The following is a 21,382-nucleotide window of genomic DNA, read 5'->3' on the forward strand; positions in this document are numbered from 1 at the left end:
GCGGGAGCCGGCTCCCGGCGCGCGGGGCCGGGGCCCGTTAAAAGGCGCGGGCGGCGGCGGTGCCAGGCGGCGGCGGGTGGCACCATGGCGCTGCGTGGCGGCTTCGCCCGGCTCCTCCGCAGGCCGGCGGACGCGCGGCTCCAGCCGGCCAGGCAGGCGCGCTCCGTGGCGCTGGTGGGCGCCCCGCTGTCCCGGGGGCAGGTGGGCACCGCGGGGCCGGGGCGGCGGGCGGGGCCGGGGCCGCGCACCTGGCGGCGGGCGGCGCTGGCTGACGCGTCTCCCTTCTCTTTGTCTCGCAGAAGCGGCGAGGAGTGGACCACGGCCCTGCTACCCTCCGCGCCGCGGGGCTGGCGGAGCGGCTGGCCGGACTCGGTGAGGCGCGGCGGGGGGCGGGTGGGGGGCGGCGGGCCGGCGGTGCTGCCCTCATCCTCCCCCGCCCGGGCAGGTCGCCCCGCACCGCTCCCTTCGGCGGAGCGTGACTCAGCCGCTTGCCGCCGGCCCGGGGGGGGGTGGGCGGGATGAGCTGGTGCAGACGGTTCCCTCTGGGGATGACGGAATCCGGAGCGCCCCAGGGCCAGCCGTGCCCGGGGTACGGCGATGCCGCCGCGGGTGGGGGGGAACGTGCCGGGTCGCCCCGGAACAAAGAGAGGTGGGTCCCCCGGGGGCGGCTGCCTGGGGGCTCCCGCCCGGCACGTCGGGCGCTTTGCCGGCGCATGGAGCCCGTGCTCTTCCCGCTTGGCTTAAAGAGACGCTAGAGAAGCAGGGGCCATTCAAAACGTTACGTGCGCTCGGTGTATCCAGTCAAGTCATAGCCTTGGCTGTGCTTCTCCATTTCTCACATCGTGTGTTTTCTTTTCCAAATTCGTTACCAGCTACTTAGCTCGTTTCTGAAATACTTGTATGCTTCCAAGTGATGAAAGTAAGAACTTTCTGGCAAATCCTCAGATCTGCGTACTGAAGTCGTGTCTGAAGCTTTGCTTTGAAAACGCTTGCAGACAGCACTGTGTGAATGGAAATCTGGTCTTTTCACTGTCACCACTTCTTATTCAAGCAAATCTATGCGCTTATTTGTGTTTCAGCTTTTTATATCTATTGCTTCTACAAGCTGAGACCTGCAGAATACTGTATCACGGTTATTAGAAGTAAGACGTGAGGGGTAGGCACTTGTAAAGCTGAACTCAGTCTTGGAGAACCTTTAATCTAAAAAGCGTTACAGAAATCTGTACGATGGATGGATCGCAGGGGTGGACCACAGAACTGTTTTTTCTGCTCTGTGTGACTAGCGTCAGCGGGGTTTAGATGCATGCAGAGGAAAGATAATTGCTAATAACCCTCTAGCAAGCTTAATTCTGAATTTTAATACCTCTTTAAAACAGAAGCTATTGTTCTGTGCAGCTCTGTAAGCGTATCCCACGTATCTTATGATTCACAAGCCAAAAAGTCCCAGTTTGCATTCAGAGGAGTAGATATTATTTTTCCTGTCTTAGTTTTGTGCAAAGTTGATGTGTGCCATCCTTGGCAGTGCTTGAATTCTAGTGAGCATGATCTATAACCTCTCTATAACGCAGAATATGTTATACATATAACACAGGAGAGGGTGTGTAGAAGAGATCTTACATACTGCAGTAAAAGCAGGTCTGGTTGTTACTGAGTTTATGTAAAACTAACAAGTTACCAGGTTTGAAAGTACAAAAGGAGGGTGTTATTCTAGACAAGGCTGTAGGCAGTTTACTTTTTTTATTGATGACAGAATTTTGTACTGGAAGGCTTGAGGTTTAAGTAGTTTGAATCTAATACTTCAATTTTGTAAGAATTCTTTAGCCCAAACCCCAGAACTAGGAAAAAACCCTCGTTATTATGACAGAAGCTCACTTCAGTAGGAACTTGGAGAAGGCAGAAAGAAAAGAGAATACAAGCCCTTTCTGGATTCTAGTAACAAGAAGTGGGGATAGAAATGAAGCAGGTTACGCTAAAGTAAGTGGAAGGTGGAAAGTAATTTCAGTGTTAGTTGCTTATGGACTGTTTACTCATTAGTCAGTAATGCCCATGGAGGTGTTTTCTTGCTGTTCCCTTACAATTTTTAAAGGTTCTGAGATACCTTCCTCCTGCAGTTTCAGTTTCCTGTTGCTGATGCATTCTTCCACTGGGGTAGGGTTTTTTCAGTCAGTGTCGATGTTTATTGCTGCTTAAATCTCAGCAGCTCTCTTACGAAGAGGTTCAGATGGCTTGTACATGGATTGTAACAGGTTCTGCTGTGAGGGCCTGTCCTGGAACAGTGACAGCCACCAGCATACACAGAATTTTTGTTTATCTTGCAAAGACAATCTGCTTGAGGGTAGGGTGGTAGATTGAGGAGGACACTACCATGCAGCCTTTTGTATTGTTGTTCGCATCTGTTATTCATGGAAACTTAACAAATTATTGTTTTGGGCTGTGGGCTGTTTGTTTTTCTTCCCTGGGCTGCCAGGATAGATTTGCCTGTCGGACTGATACTAGTGCCGTTGCCTGGACTCCTGTGGTGCATTGAACTTGGCAGTAAAACTTTAGCTGCTTTCTTCTTTGTCTTTTTAACACTAGGATTTTGCTTTTCATACACTGAAGGAGGCGATAGAGCCAGAGTATTATTTTCATCATTAATTTGTATATTCTGTTTATCTGTTTTGGTAAAAGAATTAATAATTTTAATGGGACGTTGTTATACGTGTGTGTGTGTGTGTTTGTAAGATGATTTTCCTTGTTATTACAAGCTTGGAACCAGTAACTCTCAAATACCATTGCCCTCACTTGTTTCAAGTGGAAGAAATTCCTGGTGATCAGATTCTTCTGTTTGCCTGAAGTTGTCAAGTTTAATTTATTCATTTTCCATGCATATAGTCAAATTCAATTTGACCTGCATAAAATGAACATGCTTTGAAATCCCTAAGATGTAGTATTCGGACAGTAAGATGCACGGACTGCATTTGTTCATGTGTATGTATTTTGTTACTTTGAATATCAAGCAACCACATGGCATTTCTAATGTTTGTATGCCTGACTTAATGACTTCTGTTGGCAGTGCTTGAGCCACATCAGAGGGAGTGAGAACAGTAGACCTTTGCTACCTTCTTTTTGTGCTGTTTTCATTTTGCTTTCACTGACTGGTATCTTTGGGGGGGAATGTAACTGTCCCTTTCGCCCTACCCTAACATCTGTTCTTCGGTAGTCCTGTGGCAGTGTCCCGAGCTGCTACTCCATTTCCTATTTTTTGGGGTATCCCTCCCCTGAAAGAGACTGTGACTGTACCTACATGGTATGATAAATTCTTGGCTGCCTAAAATGATGGCTGCCTATCAACGGCTTGTTTATGCCTAGGCTGAAATATGAGGAGGGAGCTCGGAGGCAGATGGTATCACTAGTCTGTACCAGACTGTCAGAGATTAATCTGAGCCACTATCTTGACTTTTATCCCCTTGTTAGAAGCAGCGAGAACACTGTTACGTATTGGTAGTAGCTTGAGGCGTACTCGGGAAGAGAGTTAATGTAGCAGAAGTGTAGCAGAAATTCAGCTCCTAAGCCAAAAACAGTGGGTGTGCAAGTCTGTAGCAGGGATAATTTAAAATAAAACTGACTAAGCCTGGGGGGCTTTTTATTCACCTTGGTGATGTTTGCCTCTACTGCTTTTCCTAACGGAAACTAAATTATTAACATCTTAAAGGACTTTTCCATCTTGCCAAAGAAGTAGAAGTGCTATATTAAAATGGCAACGCATAACTCCCTGGCATGGGGGAGGAAAAAGTACAAAGCTTGCAGAGCTGTGTGGTGTTCTGGTGGTGGAGAAATGGGTGCAGTATGTGGAGGCTTTTGGACTTTCAGTGGGAAGAATCGGGGAAGATGAGTGACAGATGCAGTTGACTTGAGCTATAGAAGGTGCAAAGTATGAAGTTCTTTTAAAGTGAGAGTTTCTTGGACCTTTCCTGTTCACTAGCAGATTAGGCAGAGAAAATCCAGAGTGTTGCCTAGTCCTCTTACTTGAAGGAGAGAAGGACCATTCTCAGATTTTTGTAAGTAATATATAACTCTTGAGTTAATTACCATAGCCCTTGAGGTGACCGAGAGCACCTCTGTTGTTGCTAACACGGGAACATTAGTATAAAATTTCTTCCTTAGTATTCATTCTTATATGTTGACTATTGTTATTTTCCTTCTTTTTTTTTTTCTTTTTGTTTTTTTGGTGTTTTTTGTTCTGTTCATTTAGAGCTGGATGTGGCTGGGTTGCTGAGTTTAGTCAAAATTGGGTTTGGATTCTAGAATTGATTAACAAAGTTTGGATCTGAGTTACTGGTTTGAGAAGTTAGTGGATGGTGGAGACATGTGGCTTACAGATGGAAGTAGAGTTAGGCTTGTCAAAGAGAATGACCATCATATTACTATTCTTTTGTTTGACTGGAACAAAGCTCTTCAGTGATAGGATTCAGGAGGTCAGTGTAGTGACTCGGAAAGGAGTAACCTCTAAAAGAGGAATGGAACTGCTAATACCCATGTGACTGCAGATATTTTTCTGCTTTGCCCAAAACCATTGGACTCCTACTGACATCTGCTGCCAAAAGTAGCAATTCAACTGTGCTGTCTCACCGACATGGTTCATATGGTTAGTTTCAGTCTTAACAATAAATCGTGAAGCAGCTTCTACGTATATCTCCTCTTTTCCCACCTAAATCTTAGGTGAAGAGTTTAGAAGGAAGATAAATAGTCTTTCAATTATGCACCAAGGTATGCGTAATGAAGTAACTGGTGCTGAGGTTCAGCAGATACAACTCTTGCCAGTCTACAGCTGCAGTGTTGGGAAAATAACTTTCATCAGCCCATCCAGTAAATATGTTTAAACAGTTGCCTGTATCCCTGAAGACTGGTAAACTGTACAATTCTGCTTGCCCTATGGTTGAATGAAGACTGAACCTACAGACTCATTTGACAAAGATCCATTTATGTTGGAAACAAGATCTGTCAGGAGTTCAGTATTCTTGGATTAGAATCTAGTTCAGTTTTGCACTAGCTCTTAAATCAATTTCTCTTCAAAGCTCAGTATTTTAAACTTTAAGACTTTCTAGTGTAGTAGAGCCAGTCAAATATCTCTAATCCATAGAATTCCAGTAAAGTCTAAATTTATTGTGTAGATAATGTCAAGATCTGTCTTTTTTTTTTTTTTAGTCTTTTTGTCACATTTTCTGCTGTTTAATAAAGTTGAAATGGGAGACAGCCAAAATTTTAAGTAACTGCTGGCACTTTCAGCAGCATGTTTAGTTAAGTATCTGCATTGTTGAGATAAGAAATGCTAGTGTTCATAGGTTCTTTCTGATGATGTAAGCTAAGTCTATTCATTTGCTAGGAACATTCTCATGAAAAAATCAGGATAGCGTAAAGGTATTGCTAGACTAACAGCTAAGTCTTCAGCCCTACAAAAGCAGAAATGGAAATGCCTTTTTTTTTCTTTTTTTTTTTTTTTTTTTTCCTAAACCAAGCACCCCCACCCCCTGCTTGCCCCTCTTTCCCCCCCATCACTGAAACAGCACAGGTAAATGGCATTCCTCTTCTTTTTCCTTTCATTCCCTTGGACACAAGCATGCACAAACACTTCTCTTTAACATCAGTAAAACATGCTTATGTAGTACTGCAGATTATTTCCAGAACTAGAATAAATGACCTCTTTTCATTTACATGGAGATAGAGATCCAAGAGGCTCTGTTATCCTGGTTTACCGCTGACATGTCGATTAGCCATGATTGGTTCGTTTCAAAGACCTGTGGTTTGACAAAAATCAAAGCACAGTCAAAGGGACTGATCGACTGATTGTAACTGGCATTAGCAGTGAGTCTTTGAAATGATGCCGTTGCTGGAGCGCATCCTGGGCAGATGCCGCTCCCCCCCCGGTGCAGGAAGGCAGCCAGGAGCTGCCCCGTACCCAGGCGGGCAGGAGGAGCCCTGCTGAGGCTTTGGGGGACAGTTATTTTGGGGAGGCTCCCCTTGAGGCTGTGCCAGGTTGATGCTTCGTAACAGACCTCATTGCCCAGCTCACCTTGAGCACGGGGTGCTGAGCTCCCTAGAAGGGGAGGAGTGTGCTTTGACAACAGTTATGGCTTATCTTCTTGAATGCTGTACCCTTTGATATTTGCACGGTTACAATTAGCTTTAGAAGTTTCTAGAAAAATGCCAATAGTGAAAGTACATGGAGTCAGAGCATTCCTTGCAGTAGGTCAGTTCTGATTGTCTTTCCTTCCCCACATGGATGGAGGACTCCACGTGATAATTTTTGCTTCGGAATGAAAAACTATATTAGCTGTTGATTTGATGTTTGTTTTTTCTCTCCCACTTGGCTGGTGCATATTCCAGGTTGTGCATTATCCATTAAGTTGGCTTTGAAAGAAGCTTTGTTAATTTGGGGTAGAGTTCACTCAGTACTTTCAAATACATGTAAAAAAGTTATGCAGGTTGGGCAACCGGAATTGATTATTTCTTCCTAATTCTTCAATAAAGGGAGATTAGATTCAAGGAACAAAGAACCGAGCTCTTGAGCGTCTTGTATTTCTTCGGGTTTATGGTGATGCCCTTCAGACTTTATATTTTTCTATTATAAAATTAGTTTTAATATGAGACTTACCTGATTTTTCTGCACCCATAAAATTATTTCTGGATTGGAATAAACTCAGATCACATGCTGTTTTGTTTTTTTTACCATGAATGATGTTGAAGGAGAGGAGTTACTGGAGAGGGGCACAAAGGGAGGTGACAGAGGGAAAATTTAGGTAATGAGTTGAGGTTTGATCTGCTTCATGGTGCATGGAATCTGTTATTACTTTCTCATTTGACACTTCAGTCCTGTCTCTCATTGTGGACTCGCAAGACCAAGATATCTGTGGCAGGTATGTGCTTATATGAATATGGTACAGAGGATTATTTTTGGATGGAAGGTGGACACTTCTGTTGTAAAACCACCTGGTGAAAAACAGGGAATGAGGCACTGAAGTAAAAAAAAAAAATCAGATCTCTCATTTGACTATGAAGAAGTGAGCTGGTCTGGTGTTAGTTTCTTGCAGCTGCTAAGAGCAGGGGAGAGAACTTCAGTAATGTCTGATACATTCTGCTCTCATTTCCTCTCGAGTATTACTTGTGTCTGGGTTAACTAATGTAGTAACTTCTGTAACAACGCACAAGGTCCTTGTTGAGGAGAGCTGTTTCGGTATTGTGAGTTCCTGTGGCTGTGTCTACTTGTGTTCTTGTGTCAGGAACTCTTTCTGGGTTAAGCTTATTTAAAGGGCATTAGAACTTGTGCAGGGTTTGTTGGAGGCGTGGCAGACCACAACCACTGCAGCCATGTCTCCTCTCTGATGCAAGCCACGTGCAGACGTTTCCCAACACCTGATACTGACTCTTTTGGAGACCTCTTCAGGTCAGGTGCACAGGATTTCGTAAGAGATCAAAGTTAAATGATTATCAAGAAGAAATGAGGTGGCTGCTCAATTTGAGGTCAGAAAAAAAATATTTTTTTGGCTGAGTTTATGTAAGGGACAACTTGAGACTACAGACTTGGGGTAGCAGTTGGAATTGAGTTTGCTTGTTGTTGCATGAGCTGAAGCCTTTTAAACAGGTATGGATACAGAAACCTTGTTTTAAACCAGACCTTTCAAAATTCTAAAAGGTAGGGTAGAAATTACCAAGATGTGAACTTGCGTTTTAGGAAGCGAAATTTTAGAGCTGGCAGAAACCTACTGAGCCAGCAAATGTCTGCATCTAATAGGAGATTTCTTCCAGCAGATACTCACTTTAAAGAGACTTGGATGCTGTGTATTGAACTTCTAAGCAAGAAGGTTACGATTAAGCTCGGCTGCTGAAGTCTCAGTCTGTTGTAGTGGGAGCCTTGCTAGCCTAATTGCATACTTTTACTTTATATCAGTATGAACTTTGTATAGCTTTGATACACACACACTTGAAATAGGCTTCAGAACGCACTGGTCATAATGAATTGAGTCGTTTGTCAACACGTTGCACAACAGCCAAGAGCGTCACTGAGAAGGGATTATGAAGCCTGTACCATAAGTCAGTGAGTTTATACTGAGAAGAAGGGTGGTAACAGCTTGTAGCCCTTTTGTTCACAGGAAGGACAACGTTAAGTTTGTCTGTAGACATTGTTTGTAATACTCGTTGCTTCCTGAAAAGCCTTTCGGTCTGATGTGATTCACTGAACAGGCTGTAATCTGAGAAAACAGTTTGCAGGAGCTTTCACATGAGCAGTTTTATGTAACACACACTATGATGTAAGAGCTAGTAACTGTGGGATTTCCAGATCCCTTTGAAAGTAGTTAACAGGGTTTAGTAACTCAGAAAAGGAATGATGTAATTTTCCCATTAAGTTAGGATTTTTTTTATATTATTTTTACCTCTAGTTCACAAATACCCAGTGTAAACAGGCAGTGTCAGAAGATCATTTCTATGTCGTGTTCCACATGCTTTTGTTCCATTTGCTGCTTGCTGCCTAGGAGAGCCATTATAATTTACAGTAGCATGCCATTGGGCAATGGCAGCAGGCAGCCTGGATTTTGAAAGCAAATCTCCTACTATCAGATTGCTGCTTCTGACTTCGCAGTATCCTAGTAGAGGAGGATGGGAGGGGATCTCTCCCTGCTGCTGCCCAGATGTTTTTCCAGTTAAATGCCCCCAGACATATGAGCCACCTGCTTTTACAGAACAAAATTTTCTCTTAAATCTGTGTAGGGAAATGTCTTGCTATAGTAACTGCTGCCTACTGTACGTACTGAATGTATTGTATTTTGCTTCAGATGATAGGAAGTGAACATTACCATTGTCATATAACTTGCTACAGGGCATCTCATGTCCCACTTAAAAGCATCATGGGGTTGAGCCCGAGTGCTACATTAATAGCTTATTTGAAAAGGCATGCAGGAAACTTTATTTTCCTGAATGTATTCTTAATTTTTATTTCTGCCTTTTTTCCCTAAATACAAGTTGGGCTCCTACTTAAGAAAAATGTATATAGGTAAAGTTCTGGCTATGCAGGCTGAAGAAACAACTGCCTCCATCCCCTGGTCTGCTAGTTGAATGCCTGTGTGACCTTTCCCTAACCTGTTCTGGTCAAAATAAGTTGACCTAGAAAAGATCTACTGTAAAAAATATTTCAAGCTAATGAATTCATTTTTTTGGTTGAAATATGCCCCCAGGCAGGTCTGATGAAGCTCTCGGGGTTGCATTGAACCACTGAGGATTGCACTCCTAAGCTGTAGGAGAGACGTGTGTTGCTTTTACACACTAATTATTCATACTAACAGGAGGACTTTTGTACATGTATGCACTTATTTATCTAACTATACTGTGTGTTTGTATTCAGATTGACACCTTTATGTCCCTCGTATCTCTTCCAAGCTCCTGTACCAGCAATAGATGAATCCAGCCTTTTTTTTTTCTTTTCTATTTATTTCCCTCGCCTTACTGCAAAAAGTGATCTCTTGAGCAGAGAGTGCTGATGAAGCTGACTTGCATGGACTTGGTTGTTATAAATTTGCTGCGCTGCTGATAATTGACTGATGAATCAAACAGAATACATTTTTCATTTGAATATACTATCTGTTAAGAGCTTGAAAGTGGAACAAAAGACTTATTTCAATCATATTTAATTTCATATTATTTAGTTACTAGCAAAATGTCTGTGGTGTTTAGTCTGCAAGTACTGTATGGTACTACTTCATTTAAAAATAACTTCAATCTTGGCTAGACCTGCACTGCAGCACTGACAAATGGTGTAGATGCAGTGCTTTCTAATGAATGCAAGGAGGCTGGCTTTTGTGTCTGTCCACACCTCTTCCTAGCTTTCAGAACTTGTATCTACTGTCTTTTAAAAGACCCGTGTATATTCTCCTATATGTTAACTTTCTGTACTGATTTAAAAAGCTGCTTGTTTATAGTTATTGGTATCTTAAAACACAGTGCCTCAACTACCGAAGAAATTGCGTATTGTTTGGTGTGGTGGATTATATAAATCTTTCGCTAATGGCTAAATAACTGCAAGATTCACCAGATTGCACTGCGCTGCAGCATGTCTGTCCATTGAGCAATTTCTGTGTTGGGCAAAAAATAATGTAGTTGAGAAAGTTTTGATTTAAAGATTTAATTTTTTTAAATTTCTATGTGCAAGCAGGCAGATGACATGGAAAACCATTCAGGTCTAAGTATTAGACTAATCTAAGGCACTCTAAATAGAAGCTAAGAAAATAGATCAATAACTACTTTAATAAACGGACAAATTATTTTTCTTTACTCTTCAGTAAGCATTAAGACAAATGTACATGCTCATTTTGTCTCTAATATCTGGTCAGTCCTAACAAGTATATGTGCACATATGCACGTACACACTTCTAATCACTTCAGGATACGTGGTTTATTTTTGTACTGTGAATTTTTTGTGTGTACTGTCTGTTCACTAAGCTCTCCTGCCCTAAGGCCACCTAATCATAGCTTTCAAAACTCTAGGCACAATGAAAAAACTAGTAGGAAGAAAAGACATTAGTAACGTTTGAGGACTGGATTAGTGTGTGCTTCTGATATTAACTACATTTAATTGCCTAGTTGGCTGAAAACATTCATATCACCCTGGAAAACAAGGTATCTTCGTCAAGCTCATAAAAACAGTGGGCCTAAGTAAAAGGGAAGCACAAAGATGAGAAAAAAAGCTGCTACAAGGTTTATGAACTCCATCTGAACAACAATAAACTTCTGAAGATGATAACAAAACCTGAAGACATCTATTGTCTATAACGGACATTAGGCTTTTTTATAAAAAAAATAGAGACATCTTAATGCAGGTGGTATGAGAGTACTGTTTGTGCAAAAGGTTGACAAGATCCCAGAACTCTGCACTCGCAAAAGTGTAGATATGGACGGACAGACATATCATACAGTACAAGCTGTATGAACCTGATGTGATCATAAGAAATAAATAGCTTTTTTATTCAGAAGCTGAACCATATCTTTTTGCCTTACAGATGGGGCTGGGAGGAGGGCAGGGTAAAGAAAGGAATTCTTGCACACAAGTGATACTTCTCTAAACACGCTTGCCTAGAATCTGACATGTTTGGTGTGCCTTGAGCATAACCTGAAGAATCTTAACCTGTTCCCTGAAGTGCTATGAAAGATTGCATGATTGGTTCTTTGTTTTAAACTGATCCAAAGATGGAATTTCATGATGTAATTTTATCCTTTAATGGGTAAAAATACTGTGATGTGCTTGTACGTCCTCTAAGACAACAAAATGTCAGTGGCAGGACTTTCTTCCAACATTTTGTATATTGTGCAGTTCTGTAACGTGTGAGTCGCTGAACGCAGCTCCAGACTGCAGACTTACTTCCCACAGATGGCAAAGGTATTTGTACAAATACTTGTACAGTGTCTCCAAAAGCTCTTGATACCTATTGAATGATGTGATAGCTTGAAGTCTTGCTTCCAAAATTTGTCTCCTGGGCACGCTCGGGTACTTTCATCAAACTTTGAAATACTGAAATGTGTAGCAGGGTGCACGTGCATGAGAAGTAGCCTTGCAGTAAGACATAAATAAAAAAAAAAGATTGTTGACGTTCATTGAACATCTCTCAGAACTAGCAGCTCTTTTCTGATTCTGCACAGCAGCAGAATGAAATAGGGTAAAAAAAAAAAATATGTAGTGGTCCACAGAGATCAGATAGCACATTCAAGTTAAACAAATCCAGTGCCAAATTCCAGAGCCTTCATCCTGCTGGCTAATTAGGTATTGCCTGAAGGAAGAAAACAATGCTGTTGAGTGCCTGTGTTGCCTTTTGAAAACCGGGGAGCAGTATGTCATGGTTCTGCTTACTATCTTAAGTCTCTGCAGATAATGTGTTTTCTCACAGAGTTGCTGAGACTGCATTTATTTTATCCTTTGCTAAGTAGCTGTGCTCAGCTGCCATGTCCTCTCCTAGCAAATACTCTGACATCTGTCCATCTGTGTCCCTGCTATAAAAGGTATGCTCTTGCCTTTCTCGTACGTGACTCAACCATTGTCCTTTTCATGTTTTTCTCTATGTTCCTTTTGCATTACTTCTACCAAGTAAATTCACAGAGCCCATTTCCTAGATATTAGGCTAATGGCTTAATGGAAAGCATTAAGCAGGAAGCCCAGAGCCCCAGGTGGGCTGTTTCTTCCTGTTTTGCTTGCCTTAATGTGTCAAATTGCCCTGTTAGGCACAGGATGGCAAAAGGCAGAATGTCAGGCTCTAGCCTGGATGCTTTGAACTCCAAACAGGCTAGTGATTTTGAGGAACAAATGGGACAGGCATGCCTGGTATTCTGGGTGGTCCTGATTTACTAAGCCACTGTTGGTGTAGCTGTAAATACCTTGGGGCGGTTACAGTCCTCATCACTGCCTATCTGAAACTGAGAGGCTCTGGCCTGTGAAATACTGTTACAGATTTTGATAGCTAAATGACTATTATTAAGAAAGCATGTGGTATTGGACAGGAGACCTTCAAAGGATAAGCTCTATAATGTGTATGAAAAAGAGTTAAAACTTCAAATGCAGCCAGTTAATAAGTATGCTCACAGTTGGGTGGAGGAAGGAAAACAACACTCAAAAATGTTTCCTTTATTTTCTATTCTGTGAAGACTCCTTTTCATGGAAAGTAGTCAGAAAGACATTTTAAGAAAGGCTGAGTCTCAGACCCAGCATGTTGTCAGGCTTCAATAGCCAATTAAGTTGTAACTGGCAATGATAGGATCTCAAAAGAGGGTTGGGATCAAAACCCCAGAATTAAAATGCTTTCTAGACTATCTTGTGTTGAGAAAATGGACAGGTTCTCTTACAAAGCATTAGTGCACCCTCCATGGGGTTGCCTGGAAGTACTGTAAGAAAATTTCCGTTATTGGTAACTTGGCACTTTTGTGCCTTGAATCTTGTGGGGTTTGAAAATGGAAAAGAACTGTTAGGACTCGGGCATAGATAGTGAGATGTGTAGTCCTAGGCATCTTTGATCAGCTGAGCTCGTTTAAGGCTGTATATGATCTGTCTAATTGGGAAGGAAGATGGCAGTACAAACTCTGCTTTTCCATGTTAAAATTGCCAGGAAATAATGAAATCCAAACTGTTTTTCTAGGTGACTTTCTATGACTGTCCCATCTCATCACTAAACTAAAGCCACAATACTTCTAAGCTTTCTAATCTGTGAAGTTGTGACAGTTGTTTGCAAGGGCACGCAAACAGTCAAATTAATGCATTTTCCCCATTGGTTCTTTCATACTTGCCCAACTGATTTTCTGAGCGGACTGTATTTTGAACATTTCTCTGAGCACTTATTTCAGTAACTCACTCTCCTTTTGCTGCTGTTTCCAGGATGCCAAGTGTATGACTTTGGAGATTTGAACTTCACTCAAGTTCCCAATGACGAACTGTACAACAACCTGATACTGTATCCGCGGTCAGTGGGTTTGGCCAGCCAGGTACTGGCTGATGCTGTAAGCAGAGCAGTAGCCGCTGGACACAGATGTGTGACTATAGGAGGTGATCACAGGTGAGCTGAACTAGAAGCAATTGGTGGTGCATGCTGCAGGTTGACACTTGGAGTATAAAAATTTAATTAAGGGCACAGTGGGAACCACTTGGGGTAATTTCCTGGCAATACCATAGGGTAGCAGCATTTTGCTTTTATTGCTGGGGCTTTTAGAATGAAACGCTGAAGACAAATACAAAAATCTGACCTTCTAAGACAGTATTACTTGGGTCCAGACTGTTCTGTGATACATAGACATATAAATGAGGCTTTCCTGTTTGGGACATTTTTGTGTGCTCAGGTCCCTTTAGGAACTGTTGTTTTTTATGCTGAATGTTTAGTGATGTGTCTCTTTTTGCCCCTCAGCTCTCAGGGTGTCAGCTCTCAGGATGGGTTTGCAATGCCTGCACACAGACCATTTTAGATCTTAACATCTGATTCTTTTTCCTCTTTTTCACTAACCTTTGATCTGAGAATTGGTTGAAGAAGGCGGAGCACGTAAGAATGAATTGTGGGGGGAAGTGTCATGACTGGAATAAAAAATGGGTGAATAGCAGAACTGATGAGTGAGCACACTAGGCACCTTAGCTCCACCCTAGCTCCAAATGATCTCTTAGAAGAGCTCTTTCTCATCGGTTGCTACTAGTATACTGTGAAGTTACTTGGAGTCTCCTGGAATCATGGTAGCGGTGTGCCACGCAGTCTGTATGGGATGCACTCTTTACTGTCACAGACGTCTGATGTGTTGAAACGTGACAAAGTTGCTGACTGAAGCTGCAGCGACTTTCCATTATCCTTGTAATTGTTCTGAAGGAGAAATGGTGACTAATGAGTTTACAACTGTACTTCCAGCTTGGCGCTTGGTTCCATCAGTGGCCACGCACGGCAGTGCCCACACCTTGGCGTGATCTGGGTGGATGCGCATGCTGATATCAACACCCCTCTTACAACTCAGTCTGGAAACCTCCATGGACAACCTGTCTCATTTCTCTTGAGAGAGCTTCAAGATAAAGTAAGTATCTTGCTCATATAGTTGGCCTACATTGAAATCTGCAGAGCATTTTACTACTTCTGGTGTGAGGTGCTTTATCTGCTGCAAACGCAGACCTTTTTTATCCAAGTACAAGCAAAAATATGTATTATTGGTGTGTGTATACATGCACATATGTATACACATATACACAAATGCACACACGCACTTAGAAGCAAGAATGAGAAAAAGCTTTTCTTTGTGTTAGCACCCTCATGGCCTGTACGGTAAGCCAGAGTTCACACAGACTGTGTGCAGCAGCTGGCCGCAGTGCCATTCCCACGTCCCGCGCGGCACCGGTGCTGAGGCTGTGCAATGGCAGCAATTCTACCCATGGAGCGGAACCTCCCCCCAGCCGAGCCTGTGGGAGCTGTGCTGAGCTCGCCTCCAGCAGCAGCTGGTTCCTGCACTGCTTGCTGCCTTGCGTGCTGCTTCTGCTCAGTTTGGCTTTTCTGTGTTTTGACAACTTTGGGGCTGTTCCTGCATGATCTCTCCTAACTGGCTTCTCTGGTGTTGGCTCCACCAAAATACTACAAACCAGAATAGCTGTACCTGCTTACAGGGTGTTTTTAAAGAGAGTCTTTTGTCTTGAAAGAGGTCAGATGATCAAAAAGTGCTGTTTACTGGGGCACATGGAATGGCCCGTTTTTGCTACTGTCAAGATAGTGAAGGTTGCCCTAAGGCCTACGTACTGTGTCTGGCTTAGCTGCAGGCTGAACCTCCCTATACCGGTACCCGTAGCACCTACTGGAGACGCTGCAGTGGCAGCCTGTGCATCGTTCAGTAGCTGGGGCCTTTGTAGTAGGGACTTGGATCTGAGAGTGCTTCTGCTGAAGCTTAGGCTGGAGAGCAGGAGCAGGATCAGCAACTGCAGGTTGAGAATGGATGCTGGAGCTGCAGAAAACCTGACTTTTATTTTATTCCGGCACTTTGCACTGCTCATCGTTTATCTGGGATTTCCTTTTTCTCTCTGATAAATTTTGGGGCTGCTGTGTTGATTGATGGAAGTATGCCTCTCCCAAGTAAGATCAAGCATCTTTAATGTCTTTATGGCTGTTGAGGGATACCATTGTGTTGGTACCTGTTTGGCATAGCAAGATTGCTGTCATCTAGTAAAGCTTTTCTTTTCTTCTGCAAATTCTTCTGAATGAATTCCATCCACAAGTTGGTAAGAGTCATTCAATGCTTTTACTTACTTTCTTCTTTGTAATAATTCCTGTGTGGTCTCTACAAACACAGTAGAATTCCTGAAGTAATGCAAAATTAATGGGGCTTCCTGAAATACCCCTAGGATGTGAGAAGGTTAATATAAGACTACTGTATGTCTAGTTTCTTGCCTAGAAGTTAAAGGGGGTGATGGTTTGGAGGGTTTTTTTCCCTTTTTGGTAACTACCCACTTCTGCAGGAGAGATGGGTAGACCAAGAGAAAATTCTGTAAATTTTGGAGCTCACAAGGTGAACAGTTTATGTCTTGGTGAGAACAGAACAAAACCAAGTTCTTTGATAGCTGAGCAAAGAGGAGAAAGGCAGAATAAGATACGCTGCTTTCCTCTTTCGTCTGTAGGACAAAAGTATTTAATTGGCTTCCTGTGTTGATCTCTGGTCTGCTGGGCTCCAGTTCTTGAGCAGCATGGAAAAGCAGTATTTATTTATTTGTTTATTTTTAGAGCTAAAAGAAGACTGAGTTTTCTGGGGTCAGTGTGGGAGCAGGCCTCTTGCCAGCAGCAGTAGTGAATAAAGAGTCAGATTAGGCTATATTAGAGGAGAGTTAGTCAGGTGTGGTGCTGATTATGAGATCTCATCATAAGCCCACCTAAATTCTAGCTATCAGGAAGCCTTATGCAGCAACATCTGACACAAGCAGCTGTATTTGCAGCTACACAAACAGGTACATACTTGTTCAGAGGGTCTCCTTTCCACACTGTATTCCTTTTTAGAGGGAGGAAAACCAACATCTGTCCTGCTGGTACAAGAAGGTTTCTAATTTTTAAACAGCTGTTTAGCAGTAGTAGAACATGTCTTTGACAATAGTTTTGTCTGGCTATGTACCTGACTTACTGGAGGGAACAGGTGCATGTGGCTCACTCTCTTGCTCTTATCCAGTAGAGTGGTTGTGTTGGTAAAGGGACAAAAAGAGAATGTACCATCCTTCTTTCCTGACTGCTTTGCAAGGATTCTTTCTGAATCCTAAAATTGTCTGCCACCAGGCAAGAAGGCTACTCTGCTCTAGGCTCGCTCTGCTAAGCATAACTTCTTTCTCAAAGCAACAGATGAACTAACCAGTTGCACTTGGCTTCTCAAGGAGGCTTCTATCTTGTCAAAGGGTATGTAGCATAGCAGTGTGAGGACAAAACAGATTTTGGGGTGAGCCCTGTATTGCCTTCCCTGCTTTCACTCATGCTGTGAAGGTATTTTTGAGCAACTTCCCCCCACCATGACACATCTGTGTGTACGCTTCTCTGGGTGGGCTCCCAGAATTCCACCAAACTGGCTCTCTGGGTCACAAAACTTTGTCATCAACCTAACAGGGAGCCAAGTGCTAACTAGCCTTCCTGAGACTGTCTAGATTGTTTTGTAGAACCACAGAGAACAGCCCCTTTGAGGATATAAAAAGAGAGCAAAATAGCCTGCATGATTAAATTTAACCTTCCTGATTCACTGCCCATCCCTGCTAACTGGTACTGCTCTTCCCGCATCTCCAGGCTCCTTGCTTTTCATTCCCTGTCAAGAAGGCATGGGACAGAGATAGTGGCGTAATATACATCTCTCTTGGTGGCACAATCTGTTTAGACTGTTCTTGGCCCCATGCCAGCAACTCAGTTTAGCTCTTTGCTTGGTTAATTTTCAGATGCATCCAAATGTCCCTGCAACTGCTTAAATCAGCAAAACTGCCAAGCACTCCCCAGGGCTGTCTCAAGTCCCTCAGTTTAGGTGTTCTCTCACCTGTTTTCAGAATCCTTTATGTGTCCAGGGCTAACGAGCTTGGTCAATGCTGTACCGAATTAAACGTCCCCCTGCAGCAGACAACCTGAAACACACAAGTGATGCTTGTGGCTGTGAAAAATTTGGCCAGGTCCCTGTAGAACAAACACTGGTGGGTGTCTGCACAGTCCATTCACAGGCTGTCGGCTGCTACTGCTTCGTTCAGTTAGCTTCATAGGAGCACTGCATGGTACTCTTCAAGGCAAGGTGGCTCTTTGGGTTTTTTAAAAAATGTTTAAAGTTAATTGTGTTGCTTTAAGGGAAAACATTTATAAACATAATCCTTTGACTGGCCTTCCTCAAACCAAGCATTAGTGCTGGGGCTTCTGGAACCATTCAAACTAAACTCATAAACTGCTATTAATAACTTACCCTTACACCTTTTTCTGATGCCAATTTGGCTTTACTATCGGCAACTCCTCTTCTGTTGCAACAACGTAAAAAGAGAGCCTACCAAAGGAAGTTAAGGCATTTCATTTTTTTATTTAAAGAGAAAGAGGTATAATTAAAAATAGCAGTATTAAATCTACTGAATCATTGATATTATCAACAATATTATCAATACTGTGCTCAGGTTATGGTATAGTGATGGGTTTTACAGATACAGCTTCATTTCTGAGACCTGGATTATTTTTCCTAGTTGTCTCCATTTATCCCTCTTCTGAATTAATGACTGCAGAGAGTTTCAGGTCATTGACCCAGAGTAACAAGTGATTTTATAGTATGGGCTTATTTAACCCCAATGTAATTAAATATAGCTATGGGGGTGTAAGCCTTTAAAAACAAATCCAAACATTGTAACTGGAATATAATTAGCAATTGAGAAGTGTAAGAGGGGGGAAACAAAGCCTTCTTGCTGCTTGATAGCTGTGTTGGCTGTAGCGATTTTCAGAGCTGGGACAAGAAACCAGAGTCAAAAGCAGTCCTAAAGAAATCTGAGTTAAAGCACTCCTAAAATTGGTAGGTATTACTAATTGAAGGATTTCTGTAATTGCAACCATGACTATTTACCAAAGCTGAAAAATTACCTCATCGTCTTTCATTTGCTGTCCTAGACCTGCTCTCTTCAGTTCTACATTAAAGAACGGTATGATGTAGCTGAGTGTGGAGGCCTGACTTCTTGCCATGCCTCCCCCACAACTTCTTACTTTGAAGCTGTCCATGCCTAATGTTGTTTTTGCAACAAAGTTTGCCTGACTTTTTGGTGATTCTCCTAAAAAAGATACAGGTGCTTTGGTTTTCATTCTTCCAGTTAAGTCTGATGTACTGGGTCAGTTACATGACATTGCCATTAAAGGTACTAAGTGATCTGCATTGTATCTAGTTTCTTAACACTCCCCCTCTACATTTACTGATGCCAAGTACTTATTGCTTGTGGATTTGGGCTTTTTGTTCCTCTTCAAACTGGAAATGTAGAAAGTTGAAAACTTCATCCATTAACATTCAACTCTGGTAAAATAGTATGACAAAAGTAAGGACTGATTAAATCGGCATTAAATCACTCTCAAGTCATTTAAGTGTCTCTGTTTAGACAGAGAAAGGATGCTATAAATAAATACATAACAAAACTGTATTTAATGCTTCCCTCAAAACTTTGTATGTCATTAAACTAACCTAATACCAAACCTTGGCTTGCAGGTACCACAGCTTCCTGGCTTTTCCTGGGTAAAGCCCTGCCTTTCAGCATCTGATATTGTGTACATTGGTTTGAGAGATGTGGATCCTGCTGAATAGTAAGTTGACTTAAAGGATTTTTGTTAAAAGGCTGAAATAATGAGCTTCTTTCCTCATCGGGCTGTTCACAAAGGTTGCTAGATTTAAGCTTAGGCCAGTAATTATTTTTACAATTCTTTTTTTAAACAGCTATATTTTGAAGAACTATGACATCCAGTATTTTTCCATGAGGGATATTGATCGCCTTGGAATTCAGAAAGTTATGGAAAGAACATTTGAACAACTCATGAGCAGGTAACAAAACTATTACCTGATTTAAACTACTCTTGTCATCCACTTGTTGAATACCTGTTTTTCTGAAATTTAAATTCAAGTGAAGGTCACTCTTGATGTAAGGTGGCTTAACAGAACTCTTTAAGTGTCCAGTAAATAGTAAAGTCTTAGCAGTGACTTTAGTCCTTGACCTCCACATCTTGAACTGGAACCATTTGATAGTGTTTGGCAAAAAGCTACACAATGAGTTACATTAGTCAGTACAGTTGTGGCTGTTTTATATGATTTTTTTTTTTCTGTTTCTTGAGGAATTCCGCACGTTGCTGCAGGTTGACAAGGTCTTTGAATCAACTCTGAGTCCAGGGTATACATTATACAAAAAAATCTGTATCTTTATGTATCTATATAGCAACTTGAATTCAGCTGTTGGTACAAGAAGTAGAAGCATTTGATGGCTTCCTCCTTAGACTGTGCTCACATACGCTGTCCTGATGACAACCAGCTGCCGCTTTCAGTTCGGCTAGTGAAGGTCACTGTAACCGCTCCCTTACTCCAGTTCAATACTGAAGTCTTTGCTAACCTTGCTCAAGTTTGGGGAACCGGATCAGGCAGCAAATAGTGCTACACTAGGGACACATGGTGAGGATCAGAGTTAAAGGGTAACCTCTCACAGGGTAGAACAAAGTCCTGTAAGCAGAACAAGGTCCGTAGATCTGTGCTGCATGCTGTTATATCTAAAGGTGTGCTTGCCCCTCCTAGCTGCAGTTGTGCCAAGTAAAGAAGTTGCTAATCCAGGTACAGCAGATGATTAGTAGGGAGAAGTAAGTTGGAAGTATGTAGTCTACCACTTACATAGCTCATCTGAGTGACAAGCAGTGACCTATTTGTTAAGCTGTCATTGGTTGCCAGACCTCATGTAGTAAGCAACTAACATCCTAGGCTTACGTGACAGAGTTTAGAGGCAGCTTTGCCTTTAAAACTCGGCCTGAAAAATGTGGAAGGCTCCATTCATCTTGATGATGAGCTGTCTATGAAATCAAGCTTGGCGCTTCCTCTATCCTAGATGCCACACAAAGCAATGGTTCAGCCTTTCGCCCTGGCTTTCTGTACAAAAGGAGAAAAGGCTAGATTATGTCGTACATGTCTGTACCTTTTTCCAGCTAAGGAGACAAACACCAGATAAGATGGTTAGAACTAAAGTACTTATCAGCCAATTCACATCTGAGCAGGTGCTCAATGAAACTAGGAAGGCAAACTTCTGTTTTTCCAGTGTGTACTGGGGAAAGTTTTAAGAGTTTCAGAGTCCAAAGACATTTAAAAAAAAAATCCTTTCCAAATATATGTAAGACATGGTATAGGACTTAAGGGGGACCTTTAGCATCATGAACCATCATCCTGCTTTGCTGATCAGCCTGGACAGTAAGAAATACATGTAGAAAAAATTTTAAGGTTCTGACATTGCTTTTCCTGTTCTATTCTGTCTCAGGAGACAGAGACCGATTCACCTGAGTTTTGACATTGATGCTTTTGATCCCTCATTGGCTCCAGCAACTGGGACTCCTGTTCTAGGTGGATTAACTTACAGAGAAGGCATGTACATCTCTGAGGAAATACACAACACAGGTAGGAGCTGACCAGTGGTACTAGACTAAGCAAGGACAGAACAAACTACATTGAGCTTGTAACTGTGTAACTTAGTAAGATAAATGCAGTCAAAGCTAAGGTGCCTACATTCAACCTTCAGTAAGGGAAAAAGAAGCCCTACAGATGGGCAATACCCCATGTGTTGGAAGCAGCTTAACAATCAACAACTTCAACTTACCAAAAGTAAATAAAACATATAATATGATAACTAATGCCAAAAATTACTTGGTCATCTTGT

At 42.2% G+C, this 21,382-nt stretch overlaps 1 protein-coding gene across 1 annotated transcript in view; it reads left to right on the forward strand.

The window, feature by feature from the left end:
• ARG2 (arginase 2) overlaps window positions 1-21,382 on the forward strand; it is a 22,278-nt gene continuing 896 nt past the window's right edge. The window contains exons 1-7 of the mRNA XM_055717108.1: window positions 1-201; window positions 300-372; window positions 13,385-13,562; window positions 14,394-14,553; window positions 19,192-19,286; window positions 19,417-19,521; window positions 20,987-21,123. Of these exons, the coding sequence (XP_055573083.1) occupies window positions 85-201; window positions 300-372; window positions 13,385-13,562; window positions 14,394-14,553; window positions 19,192-19,286; window positions 19,417-19,521; window positions 20,987-21,123 (865 nt within the window). The 5' untranslated portion in view covers window positions 1-84. The remainder of the gene's footprint in view (window positions 202-299; window positions 373-13,384; window positions 13,563-14,393; window positions 14,554-19,191; window positions 19,287-19,416; window positions 19,522-20,986; window positions 21,124-21,382) is intronic.

This window comes from Falco cherrug, chromosome 7, assembly GCF_023634085.1.
Source record: "Falco cherrug isolate bFalChe1 chromosome 7, bFalChe1.pri, whole genome shotgun sequence".
NCBI classification, from domain to species: domain Eukaryota; kingdom Metazoa; phylum Chordata; class Aves; order Falconiformes; family Falconidae; genus Falco; species Falco cherrug.